The sequence below is a fragment of the Elephas maximus genome, chromosome 5, assembly GCF_024166365.1.
Source record: "Elephas maximus indicus isolate mEleMax1 chromosome 5, mEleMax1 primary haplotype, whole genome shotgun sequence".
Taxonomy (NCBI): domain Eukaryota; kingdom Metazoa; phylum Chordata; class Mammalia; order Proboscidea; family Elephantidae; genus Elephas; species Elephas maximus.
Window position 1 is genome coordinate 59037761 of NC_064823.1, and position 14129 is coordinate 59051889.

At 37.3% G+C, this 14129-nt stretch overlaps 1 protein-coding gene across 2 annotated transcripts in view; it reads left to right on the top strand.

Moving 5' to 3' along the window:
• The window catches only part of UNC5C (unc-5 netrin receptor C), a 454535-nt gene that overhangs the window by 317546 nt on the left and 122860 nt on the right, over window positions 1-14129 (top strand). For both annotated transcript variants that reach the window (XM_049885676.1, XM_049885675.1), the window contains one exon: window positions 4068-4171. In XM_049885676.1, coding sequence (XP_049741633.1) covers window positions 4068-4171 — 104 coding nt within the window. The remainder of the gene's footprint in view (window positions 1-4067; window positions 4172-14129) is intronic.

Sequence of the window (14129 nt, forward strand, 5' to 3'; positions counted from 1 at the left end):
GTCCTTAATGTCATTTTACAACTTGTCTGGTTCGGTCATTAGTGTTAAATGCATCAAGTCTATTCTTGAGATGGCCTCTAAATTCAGATGGGATATACTCAAGGTCATACTTTGGCTCTCGTGGACTTGTTCTAATTTTCTTCAGTTTCAACCTGACCCTGCATATAAGCTCTTGATGGTCTGTTCTGCAGTCGGCCCCTGGCCTTGTTCTGACTGATGATATTGAGCTTTTCCATCCTTTCTTTCCACAGATGTAGTCGATTTGATTCCTGCGTATTCCATCTGGCAAGGTCCATGTGTATAGTGGCTGTTTATGTTGATGAAAAATGTATTTGCAATGAAGTCGTTGCTATTGCAAAATTCAATCATGCGATCTCTAGCATCGTTTCTGTTACCAAGGCCATGTTTTCCAACTACCAATCCTTCTTCTTTGTTTCCGACTTTCCATTCCAATCACCAGTAACTATCAGTGCATCCTGATTGCATGTTCAATCAATTTCAGACCGAGATGTTGGTAAAAATCTTCAATTTCTTCTTCTTTGACCTTAGTGGCTGGTGCATAAATATGAATAATAATCTTATTAATTGGCCTTCCTTGTAGGCATATGGATATTATCCTGTCACTGACAGTGTTGTACTTCAGGATAGATCTTGAAATGTTCTTTTTGACAATGAATGCAATGCCATTCTTCTTTAAGTTGTCATTCCTGGCATAGTAGGCCATAGGTTTGTCCAATTCATTTCAGCTCACTAATACCTAAGATGTCAGTGTTTTTGCATTCCATTTCATTTTTGATGATTTCCAATTTTCCTAGATTAATACTTTGTACATTCCAGGTTCTGATTATTAATGGAGATTTGCAGCTGTTTCTTCTCAATTTGAGTTGTGCCACATCAGCAAATGAAAGTCCCAAAAGCTTGACTGCATCTACATCGTTAAGGTTGACTCTACTTTGAGGTGACAGCTCTTCCCCAGTCGCGTTGTGTGTATTCCAAACTGAGGGGCTCATCTTCCAGCACTATGCCAGACAATGTTCTACTTCTATTCTTAAGGTTTTCACTGGCTAATTCTTTTCAGAAGTAGACTTCCAAGTCCTTCTTCCTGTCTTAGTCTGAAAGCTCAGCTGAAACCTCTCCGCCATGGGTGACCCTGCTGGTATATGAATACTGGTAGCATAGCTTCTAGCATCACAACAACACACAAGCCCCCACAGTATGACAAACTGACAGACACGTGGGATTCTTAGCTCTAGACTAATTGTTCTCAAACAAGTGTAATTTTTTCTTCAGGCATTATTTGACAATATATTCAGGGATTTTTTTCTTTTTTTGTCATGACTGGGAGGGATGCAACTAATATCTTGTAGGTAGAGGCCGGGGATACTGCTAAACGTCTTACTATGCACAGGAGAACCACCCACAACAAAGAATTATTCCACCCCAAAAGTCAATAGTGTTGATGTTTATAAACCATAATATAAATTTACTGGACTTTTCCGTGTGACTATCTTACAAACATACTGAACTGAACATTTACCAAAATAAACATATTATCTTTCTCCCCACTTCCCTGCCCAATTTGGTACTATTTCATTCAATTTTGGTACCAACTTAACAATTGCAGTAGCTAATAATATAATATTTTCTTTGCCTATTTCTAGGACCTGTCTTCTCTTCCTGTCCACTATCACCGGCTGAGTTCAGGGCTCCATCATCCCTCCTCATCTACTCAAATGGGCCCTGAAATGCCTTCTGTCTTCTCATCCCCATCTCAATCCATCTGTCACACTAATGGTCATATGTAACATCTCATCTCCTTCTTTTACTTAGAAGCCTTTGAGGGTTTGTCATTCTTTAGCATGCAAGAATGGCTTTTCATATCCAGACCTCAGCTTACCCTTCTAGTCTTAATTCTATATCTTACCATCTTCATCTAAGTATCTAATAAAGTGTCTAGTATAAGAAAACCAAAAATTCAAACCTGCTGCCTGCTACTATCGAGTCGATTCCAACTCATGGCAACCTCATGTGTTACAGAGTAGAAATGAGAAGTAATTAATAAACATTAGATGAAACTGCTTTGACTCTTTTGATACAGTATGTCTTACTTTTTCTTATTCCCAACCCACATTTTGTGAAATGCTGATTAGCCTCAGTGAGAGTGAGTCAGTATGTTATTTGCTTTGAGAACTAATTCCAGTCATCATGTTTTGGCCCTAACCCACATCAGAAGAGAGCTTTTCAGAATCATTTTTCACAAACAAGATATACCTTGTCAAAAACATTTTATCCCATGAAAAGTATTAATTGCTGCTCTTGTTTTTATCATTATTTGGCATTTTGCCAAAATATTTCAGTGACAATTAAAAACAAAGAGCAACTACCAAGTCAGTAGAAAAGATTTTCATATTTCTTTTGGAAGGACACCAAGTAACCAGAAGAGATGTTAGAAAGAAATGTGGGATGGCAATATTCTTATCAAATCAAGTCAGTGTGTTCTAAACTAGTGTTGACTATTTTGCTGTGGAACTTTTGGTAATTTGGTGAACATGTTCCTCATATGTAATATAAGGACGTGATTTAGATCACTCTCAAATTCTAATAATTTGTGGATTATAAAAGTTTATTTCTGCCATATACTCAGTTTCTTGATAATCAAAACAGAACTGACCTTCTGACAGATGCTCTGTCATTGTCCAGGGGTTCCCTTATTGTTCTTCATATCTATGTAAACCCATAATTTTCTTATAATCCCTAAGGTCTGGAAGTTTTCTTTTCACAATAAATTTAGCAAAATGGCAAGTGTTTAACAGTGGATTTTTTTTTTTTCTCAATGTATTTTTTCAGGTGATGTTTTCTGGTAGGTCATTGGAAGACACTGGGGATATACCTCCAGAGCCTTTGAGTTTCTATCCATTAATTCAATAGGCTGAAATGGTACTTTGAGATTCTTATGTCTTTATCGAGGTCATGAAATGGAAGTACAGAAGCATTAATTTAATTATTAAAATCCAGTTGATAAAATTCCAATAATTTTTATTGGTGGGAGATGAATTGTACATGTATGAAATAAAGTTTGTATGTGCACTTAAAAAAAAATACTACTTCTAAGCTCTATGACACAATCATTTTTTAAAAACAAAGTTTGGTGATTAAAATGACGAACTAGTCTTTAACTTTTTTTTTGTTCCACTTATAATTGTTTTGAAAACTATGCTTCATATTGCTGTAGTAACTGTAGCTATATACATAATTAGGTGCTTGGTATATCTGAGCAGAGGTGGCTATTTAATCTTCTAACTGAAGAAAGATCACATATATGATTACATATTGACATATTTTGGATTCTTCCCAACATTACTCTATTTTCTGCCTTGTGCTTGAGAATCTTCAAGAAGTTATATTCATCCTCTTAGGCCTCCAGTGTTCTATTTTCAACTCTAAAACAGAAATTTACTTTTAACTTACTGATCAAATATTTCAGGGTTATTACAAATTTAATTGTATCTATTGTGAAAAAAGAGTAAAATAGTCATGTGCATGAGGGACTCCATGTAGAACAACAATGAGAATGTGGTTTCTGACTAAAAATGTGATTATCATAGTTGATTATCAAGGAATACTAAAGAAACACAATTAATTGCTTCTTAAAGGAGCCGTCCCTGGTGGTGCAGTGGTTAAGAGCTCAACTGCTAATCAAAAGGTTGACAGTTCAAATCTACCAGTCACTCCTTGGAAACCCTATAGGGTAGTTCTACTCTGTCCTGTAGGGTCACTAGGAGTCAGAATCGACTGGATGGGGGATATTGGTTTATTGTTTCCTAAAATGAAGATCTCCAAAAGCATTCCATTGAAGTTTAAAGAAGATATAATTCATAGCCTGTGAATTTAATAAATTCTACCACACAGAATATAACCACCTAGATTATTAACAACATGTAGTTAAAAAAATAAAAATAAAAAATACAAAGGCACATACACTAAACCCAGGAATTTTTATTGTACTTTTTATAAATGATTAAATTTTAATTAATTTTGACATATACTTTATCATCTGTACTTTCCAGATCTACGGAAGACATTTGAGCAGGAACCACTAGGAAAAGAAGTGTCCTTGGAACAGGAAGTCTTGCTCCAGTGTCGGCCACCTGAAGGCATCCCAACGGCTGAGGTGAGTAACAACAGTTTTTTGCATTTAGCAATTGGCACTCAGTTATTCTAATGGAGGCCTACTCCGTGGCTAATAGCACACTGAATTAGGGTATGGCATGATGAATGGATGGTAATGGAGTCCTAATTGCATGCTACTGGCAAAATAGATTGATTGGGAACTGATTAATGACTTAGGAGTCAATTAGAATACACCACTGGACAGAGCCATAGGCAGCTTGGTTTAATTTTGTCATTTGCTTGCAAGAACTCAGAAACACTGCATTATTTTATTGGTCACCTATCGTAAAGATAGAAGGTATGCCATAAATTTTACTATTATTCTTGGTAATATGCAGAAAAAATAAAGCATAAAAAGTGTGTATGTATATGTATGTGTGTGTGTGGTTGTATATACCCCACATATGTATCTCCTGGTCCAGTTCCATGATGTAATTATGAACATTCTTAGAAGTCATATCTAACACCATGTAAGAGAGGTATTTGAAGCAAGTGTCAGTTGGTTTCATCCTGTAAGTTTCCGTTAAACTCTTCATTTTCATCTTTTAATTCTGTGCAAAAAAAAAAAAACAAACCCGGTGCCATCGAGTCGATTCCAACTCATAGTGACCCTATAGGACAGAGTAGAACTTCCCCATAGAGTTTCCAAGGAGCACCTGACAGATTTAAACTGCCGACCCTTTGATTAGCAGCCTTAACACTTAGCCACTATGCCACCAGGGTTTCCATTCTGTGTAAAACAAAGCCTAATTCAACTCTGTACACACATGTCACCATGAGTTGGAAATGACTCAATGCCAACTAACAACAACACTGATTGACCACCAATGAAGTATTACACATTAGATTCATACTGTGACTTGCCGTTAACACCAAGTGATATAATGTCCTTTGAAAATGCCTTGTCTCTGGAAAATAGGCCAACAAGAGGAAGTGCCATGTTCTCCTTGATACATTCACCATCATCTTAGAGCATAATGTTGAGGAAAATCATCTAATACTGTGTCTTTCATTAGTTAACTGATAATTTTAAGCTCTAAAAAATGTTACTGTACATGATGGTGGATTTGAACTGCCAATGTTTTGGTTGGCAGCCATAGCTCTTAACCACTACGCCACCAGAGTTTCCGTGATGTTTAGGAGACATCCTAATATGAATCAAACAGTATTATTCTAGATGATCTTGGATCCTACAAACTCAGGCACACTTTAACTTAGCATGTGACATAGTTGCCACTTTGTTGATGGTTCCTTGTTACCTTCCAAACTACATTTGGAATTATTACTCTTTATTGTATATATGAAAAGTAGCATTTTTTGGTTGTTGCAATATAGGCGTATACTTCAGTCAGCTGATATTTTGAAAAGTCAGTCCCTGAATTTTGCCCATACATGAAGATGAAAAATAATACTCTTGAGAGTTACAACATTATGCCAAAAAAAAAAAAAAACACTATTAGTAATTAACAATGCACTTAGTATTTGATTTCTCATAGGTTTTTGATTTTTAAAGATTGAAACAAAGGAAGGAGTTGGCTCAGTTAGTTGACTCCATGACAATCAAATCAAACATCTGATTATGCTTTCCAAATTAAAAATAAAAAATTAATTAGAAATTTAGACACAACCTTACCAGACTACTTTTTTTGTCATACAGTCATTCATATCTACATGTGTCAATGCATAAATTCAAGGTAGTACTCGTAATGAGATTTCCTTTTTATCTTTAAAAGAAGAGAAATTTTTTTTTTTTTTTTTTGCCTTGTGACTGGTATCCATGGTTTTCTAGCACCTTATCAGAGACTTGGCATGATTGTAGTTGTTACATCCAACAACATCAAAACCTTCTTCCAGCATTGAGACACAGTGTGATTTAGTGCAATTAGAAAGAAGACATTCTCTGTGTTGATATTTCATTTCAGTTATTATAATACTTGCATCTGTCTCCTTAGTTGTATTTCTAAAATTCTAATGCAAACCTCCTCCATTAAACTACATGATAAATTATACTCAAATATATCATGAGTAGCATAGATATCCAGCCTCATTTTTACTCAAAATTTCTTAAAGGTAAACAATCCCTGCAAAAACTTTGAGGGGATTCTAATAACTGCTTCATATTTTCAATCTCCTCCACAAAATGGTTCACTTTGTCAGGGAGTGAAGATTCATGACTGCAAACTAACTGGTTATGAATTTTATTTGTATCATCGCTAGGGAAGAGACCAATTAACACTTGGCAAGCTCAAAAATCATATACCCATTTGACATTCAAAGAACTATATTTAATGCACATTTCCTTTTCTTTTTTTGAAGTCAGAAGTAAGATCAAACACACATGCTTGAGAGCAGGCTAATAAACTCCTTTGTAAATTCTTTTCGACCCTATTAAAATTACCAAGACCAGAAAGCTAATGAATATCTCAACGTGACACATTACAACTGCCATTTGCTCAGGAGGAACAGATAAATTTAAAAAGAAAGGGATGAAAGCTAACTTGAAGAGTTGAAGAATTACATGATTATTTTAATTTAAAGATAAAAACAATGATTATTTAGTATTTCATTTATTTTTTTGAGGAATCTTACAGGACAGATATAGCATAAACTGAAATATCGATCTTAAAGGGAAACCAATAGGTAGACTCTTGTGATTTACCATAAGTAAAATCGGCCCTTAAGATATCAGGGAAGATGGGCAGGTATTTGTGCTTCTTTGTATCCTGTGGCAGATGACCCTGGCAAAGTCGGATGACAGATGTTCAATGAATACGTGGCTGATTGGTTTAATTGATCTTTGTTTTATAAGGATATGTCTAGCTCCACTGAGGATGTTGTTGGTAGATCCTTTGCAGAATATCAGGAGTAATAATTTTCTTCCTTCTGATCCAAGTTAGTAAGTTTCACAGAAATCTAATTTTTAAGTTGTGATGGCATCACCTTTGGTGCAAGTAATGGTCTAGGTATTTCTATGGTAATTAACATTTCATTCTCTCCCTTAAATTCGTTAATTCTTTAGTATAGAATATTAATATGATTTCCTTACAGAACACCAAGTTTGAATCCAAGCTTCACCATATTTTAACTCTTTGACTTTGGGTAAGATATTTAAATTCTCAGTACCTCAGTTTACTCAGTTATAAAATAGAGAAATAGTACTTATTCATAATGTTGTAAGGTTTAAATGAGATGATACATGAAAATCACTTAGAACACACCAAAAACACTCAAGAAATATTGTCCATTACTAGTACTATTATTAAATTATCTCCTATTGATTCCCAGAAGGTTGAATTCAATGTCTTAAAGTCAAAATAGTCACTGAGTACCTTGCTCCAAGGAAGTCACTCTGCTCTGCACTGTAGGGTATGCACAGACAAACTTTCTGTTCTATGAAGAATCACCAACATGCCCTCCTACATTCTGTAGCTGATTGCTTTGATCGAAGTCAAAAGAAGATGACTTCGTGAGCTCTAAAACAAGCAAATGCCTTTTTATCAAGGCTATCAGATGACTTGGAAACCCTGGTGGTGTAGTGGTCAAGAGCTATGGCTGCAACCAAAAGTTCAGCAATTCGAATCCACCAGGCGCTCCTTGGAAACTGTTTGGGGCAGTTCTACCCTGTCCTGTAACGTTGCTATGAGTCAGAATTGAGTTGACGGCAATGGTTACGGGTTATCAGATGACTCATTAGTGTAAATATCTATGATGCACTGCTGCCCTTACTCTGATTTTTAAAGGTAGCATTGTTCATTTAGTCTTCACAGTCCCCAAATACTAGACTAACATATTTTCTCCCAAAGAAGAAATTTTGGACTGAGGCTACTGTTAGTAGATCTACTTTTCAGAGCCCAAAGAAAGAGATTAAAAAAGTCTCAGAGGAGAAAGAGGCTGACCCAGGATCCATTATCCTCCATCTCCCCAGGTGCTGACAGGTTTGACGTATGAACTCTGTCAATACTCATCAGTTAACAAAATCTATGTTGTGGGGACCCCAGGGGTGAAGCTCAAGGCCTCTAGACTTGGCTGCTCTTTCCTCCAGTCTTGACAAACACTTCTTTACACCTACAGGTGCTATTGAAACAATTCTTACAACTGCACAACTCCCTTAAAGAGCCTTGGTGGTACAATTTTTAAGCACCAGCAGCTAACTGAAAGGTTGGTAGTTCGAACACACCAGTGGATCCATGGGAGAAAAGACCTGACAATCTGCTCGTGTAAAGATTTACAGCCTAGGAAACCCTGTGAGGCAGTTCTCCTCTGTTCTGTAGGGTTGCTAAGAGTCAGAATCCTCTCCACGGCACACAACTCCCTTAGCAGAGGAACAGTCTTGAAGGTTCTTTGCTGTATCAAGTATAAACTCTTTATCTGCTAGATGATGAGGTGGTCCAGGGATTCTAGGGAGCCTGTAGGAAATAGGGAATGGGCATTCAGTTATTTAGCAGCAAATATGGAAGTATTTCAGTATTTTTTTTTTTTTTTTTTTTTAGGGACAAACCGGCTGCTAACCAAGAGGTTGGCAGTTCGTATCTGCCAGGCGCTCCTTGGAAACTCTATGGGACAAACCAAAACCAAACTTGTTGCCGTTAAGTTGACTCCAACTCAAAGCAACCCTATAGGGCAGAGTAGAACTGCCTCATGGGATTTCCAAGAAGTGGCTGGTGAATTTGAACTGCTGACCTTTTTGTTAACAGCCGTAGCTTTTAACCACTGTTCCTTGGCTGCCAACAAAAAGGTTGGCAGTTTGAGCCCACCAGCCACTCTTTGGAAACCCTATGGGGCAGTTTTTCTCTGTCCTGTGGGGTCGTTACGAGTCGGAATCGAGTGGACGGCAATGGGTTTTTGGATTTTGGTTATGGACAAACCAAAGGCAGTGGTAGAATCCTTGTCTTCCATGTGGGAGACCTGTGTTCAATTCCTGGCCAATGCATCTTAAGCACAGCCATCACCTGTCTGTCAGTGGAGGCTTGCATGTTGCTGTGATGCTGAGGAAATGTCTGCAATGCTTCCAGATCAAGACAGTTTAGAAAGAAAGGCATGACTAGCTACTTCCAAAAACCAGCCACTGAAAAGCCTAATCTGACTTGTTGTGCATGGAGTGGCCATTAGTTGGGGCAGACTCAAGGACAGCTAACAACAACAACAATGGGGGAACCAGCGTGACTGACTGAATCTCAGCCCCTCTGTACCACAATTTTATAAAGCTCTAAGTACCAAGAAAAAAAAAAATTGCTGTCAAGTTGCTTCCAACTCATAGTGACCCTATAAGATGGAGTAGAACTGCCCCACAGGGTTTCTGAGGCTGAAATATTTATGGAAGCAGACCACCACATCTTCTCCTGTAGAGCAGCTGGTGAGTTCTAACCACCAACCTTTCAGTTAGCAGCTGAGTGCACTTTTACTGAAATGTACCTATTTATTCTTCTGCCTGCCTGACTAAATTGTGGACATACATGGAGCAAAAATGTCTTCTGTTCATCTTTTATCTCTTGTACCAGCAGACTGTAGGTCACTAAGTGGATTCACTATGCATATTTGACTAAATGAAAAAAAATTAAAAAGAGGCCCTTTTTGATGTGACACAGAAGCATCAGGAAACAGAACTTTCTAGAAGAAGGATATTGTCACCCCTGAAGAGTGAAAGAACTATTCCCTATTGAAAGAACTCAGTATGGAGTGAGGAAACCCATCGGTCTGAACCCTGAAATCAGGGTTCATACCCACTACAAGCAGGAATAAAAAGCCTCTCAAAGTTTCTTTAGTTCAAGAACTATTGAAGAGGTTAATGATAATAATAATAATATTAAAATTAAAAAGTAGACTACACAGGACCGGGCAGTGTTTCATTCTGTCATACATAGCATTATCATGAGTCGAAACCCAGCTGACGGCACCTAACAACAACAAGAATAGGTAAAAGACAAATCCTGTAAATACTCTAATATCCTCAGAATTTTTTTTTACAACTCTTTGCTAAGACTAAGTCAAAAATATAATTCTTATCTTCCATTTATGCTGAGGCATTTGCCTCTCTTTCAACAGACAGACCTCCCCCATCTCCCTAAAGATGCATGAAAATTAATATGCTCATGGAACCAGTGCTGGGTTGCTTCAGTGGCATGATAGCAGCACTCTATGAAATGAATCCCTCTTTGCTCATTTTAGTTTATGCCTAGAAAAAGTTGCTGTCACATGGTGAGCCAGAAATATACACAGAGATGCTTTATTTTGTTAAATTATCTCTTTTGGAGACTACAGGGATCAGAACATCAATGGATACAAGATTTGTCAGTACGGCAGAAGGAGCAAAATTGAATTTTTCACTAAAACTTGTGATTTGTTTCACCTTTAACAAGGGGATAATTGCTTCCCTAATTATAATTGAGCTGTTTCTCACAGGAGTTTAATTGGAGGAATAGCGCACAATGTACAACTTATTGACCTAGTTGTGCTTAAAAACCATCATCTTATTTATCAACATTTGCATCTCTAATTAGCAAGTGGGAAAATATGGCGTGAAGTGCAAAAGAATAGATTAATTTGCTGAGTTTAGTCTTGATGAACAGGGAACAAAATCTTTTAAGCTGATGTTGCCAGGACAAAAAGCTGCTGGCAGCTGGAGGCTCCGCCCATGTGCAGCATCAGGTGGCTCTCCACCTAATTGATTATTAATATGGCCCCTGAATGCTTTGTTTCATGAGAGCCATTCATGTTTTGCTGCTATTCCCTCATAATTGAACCTTCATGTTGATGCATTTCCATGCAGGTGCATTGTCTTCCAATCTGTGCTTTCTTTATATTCTTTGCAGGCAAAAGAGGTTTAGAGAGGAAAGAAGAATTGGGCATGAATACTAATTTGGAGGGAGACAGTGCTCTCGGTGCCCAGTAAATCTGTTGGAATTTTCTGCTAACGTGTGTAGCAACAAAGAAGGGGTTTTGATTATGATATGATTATCAGCCTTGCAAATAGGTTTTCAAAAGTCTTAGGTTCTGCAACTATTATTCAGCGTGCAAGCTTTGCATTGGTCCAGTCAACATTTGACATTTATTATGGTAATTGCATATTTTTTTCCAATACCTGCTTCTAATAATTATACATAGAGATCATCACAAATTCAGATAGCCATGTAAGTCAAGTTAAAAATAATAATAAAATTATCAACATCGACCAAAAAAATGGCAAGCAATAATAGACCTTATCTGACATATACTAAACTGTGGCTTGATTTCTGCAAACACACAGTGGTCCCTTTGAGCCTATAGTACACAGTGCAGTTTTTATTTTTTAGTCATTAATTCATTTATGCAAGAAATATGTACTGGGCATCCACTGTGTATCAGACACTGTTCTAGCAGCAGGAGATACAGGTCAGTCGAAGTTCCTAGAGGAGAAAAAAAAACAATAAACAGAAATACACATAAATGAACAAGATGTTTTCAGATGATTATAAGTTAAAGGAAATAAAACAGAGTCATATGCAAGAGGGTATTGGCTTCCGGGAATTGGAAATCACTTTAGAGTCCAAGGAAAGTCTGTCTGAGGAGATGATATTAGAGCTGAAATCTGAATGGCAGGAAGGAGCCAGTCTTAAAAAGATCTGGGGCAGAAAGCTCCAGGTAGTGTGAGCAGCAAGGGTAAATGCCCTCAGAAGGAGCTTGAGGTCGTTACGGGACTAAAAAGGAGGCCAGTGTGCCTGAGACACAGCGAGCAATGGGGAGAGCAGAAAGACATTCAGAGAGCTTGGGAAGGACAGATCCAGGACATGATAAGAAGTTTGAACTTTTCTCTAAATGTGTGAGAAGCCACCAGAGATTTTAAGTGAGAAATTGTCACGACCTGATTTTTCTGGCTGCTGTATGGAAAACAGACTTCTGAAGTGGAAGGATGCAAGCATTTGTAGGATTTTGCAGCAACTGAAGCAAGAGAAGATGGTTGCTTGTTTTAAGGTGGAAGTAGTGAAAGTGGAGAAAAGTGAAGAGATAAATAGCATGGCTTAATTCTCATGGGAAGGAAAACTATATGAACATAGTATTTAAATTTGATTTTATTAAATGAATAAAATCCAGAAAATATTTGGTCTTTCAGGAAAAAGTGAAATTTTCCATACTAAATCTCAACAGACCCAAAATGAGCTTTTCTTAGATGGCCTGGTTAGGAGACCTCAGCTGTGTTCAATTATAATACCTATCTCAGTGGAGCTTCAACAATAGGGAACAGCCGAGCCTGCATCCATAATCACAGGACAGTGTTTCTTTTAAAAAGTTTATCTTGTTGTTTCCTATAAGTTCTCTTGCTCTGGAATTTCTTCAATGTTTTTTCATATCCTTACAGGCGCTATTTATCATAAACTTACTGTGGATGAAAAATGGTAGTCATAGAGCGTAAAAAGCCTGTATTCTCGAATGGCGGTCAGACTTAGCAATAGTTTTGAAGATTTTAACTGGACATTTAAAAAGAAATGTTGGTGGGGCATACTTATGCTGAAAAGCAAGTTTATAGTAAAGGCTGATTAGGAACTATAGAGGGACTAGTCAACTTGTAGTCTTTTCTCTAGAAAAGTTAGCATTTTAAGGACACTTCAATACCATTTTTATCCCCTGGAAGGTGTTATTATATATAGTCATTCTACAATGGGGTTTTGTTGTTAGTTCATTTGTCAACATGCTTTTATCTCCTCCTGGTAAAATTTAGGCTTTAGAAATATAAGTTTTCAGATTTCAGGACAAGTTAGCTTCCACAATATGGTCTACGTAGAGTCAGCTCTCAAAAGCAATGAGCCAGACATATGTGCAATTAAGGGAGTGTTTCCTCAGCAGGAAAACAAATTCCCTGTCTTGGCAAAGGAGGCAGAAGTTACAACAACTGAACGAAATGCCACTACAGTTTCCACTTGCTGTTTTTATCCTTTGGCTATTTTATTTTTTACAATTGTCCAAGGATATAATTTCAGCTTGCTTGAAGACTAGCATTTTTTTAAGCATAGAAATAACACATACTTTCACAAACCCAAAGAAGAGTGTGAAGTATATTGAATAGTGGTCAATATTGAAGTGAATGCGCGTCTTATTTTATTGCAAGTCTGAGAAGCAAATATCTGTACAGCTAAAGTAGCCCTGGGTCTTGACAAGAAAGAACATCTGGCACAATGTTGTTTTCCACAGTAGCTCAGGCAGTCGGCTCCTTTTCTCTGAACTTTCTTTTTTGGACAAATGGCCTTTTCCTTCTTGTATTTTAAGATACTTTCTATTTGCAACTTGTGTAAGAACATTCATTGACGTTCTATTATGAGAACTTTTTTGGTCAGATGAAGAACCTACGTAAACTATGAAGGCCACTAAGACACTTGTGAGAAACAAGAAGAAAATAATATTGAGATTTTGACCTCTGGAACAATTGAAGCCAAATCCTACCTGGTAATAGTCTATACACAGAAAGCTTATACGTATTGTTTAGAATTGTCAAGCCCTTGCTATTCAAAGTGTGGTTCATTGGCCATCTGTACTGACAACACCTGGAACTTTTAAGAAATGCAGAATCTCAGGCCCCGGCCCAGATCATTGAATCAGAATCTGTATTTTAGAAGATCCCCAGAGTTCAGCATTGGTTATTAAACTTGGATGCACATTGGCGTCACCTGGGAATCACTAGAAATCGCTGATGCTTATGTCCTATCCTAGAAAAAAAAAAAAAGAGATATCAAAAAAAAAAAAATTGCCGTTGAGTCGATTCTGACTCATAGTGACCATATAGGACAGGGTAGAACTGCCCCTTAGGGTTTCCAAGGAGCAGCTGGTGGGTTTGAACTACCGACCTTTTCGTTAGCACCCAAGCTCTTTAACCTCTGTACCACAGGGCTCTATCCTAGAGATATGCTGCTTTAATCTGTATGATGCGCAGCCTGGCTACCAAGATTTTATAAAGCTCTTCAAGTAGTTCTAAATTGCAGCAAAGTGTGAGA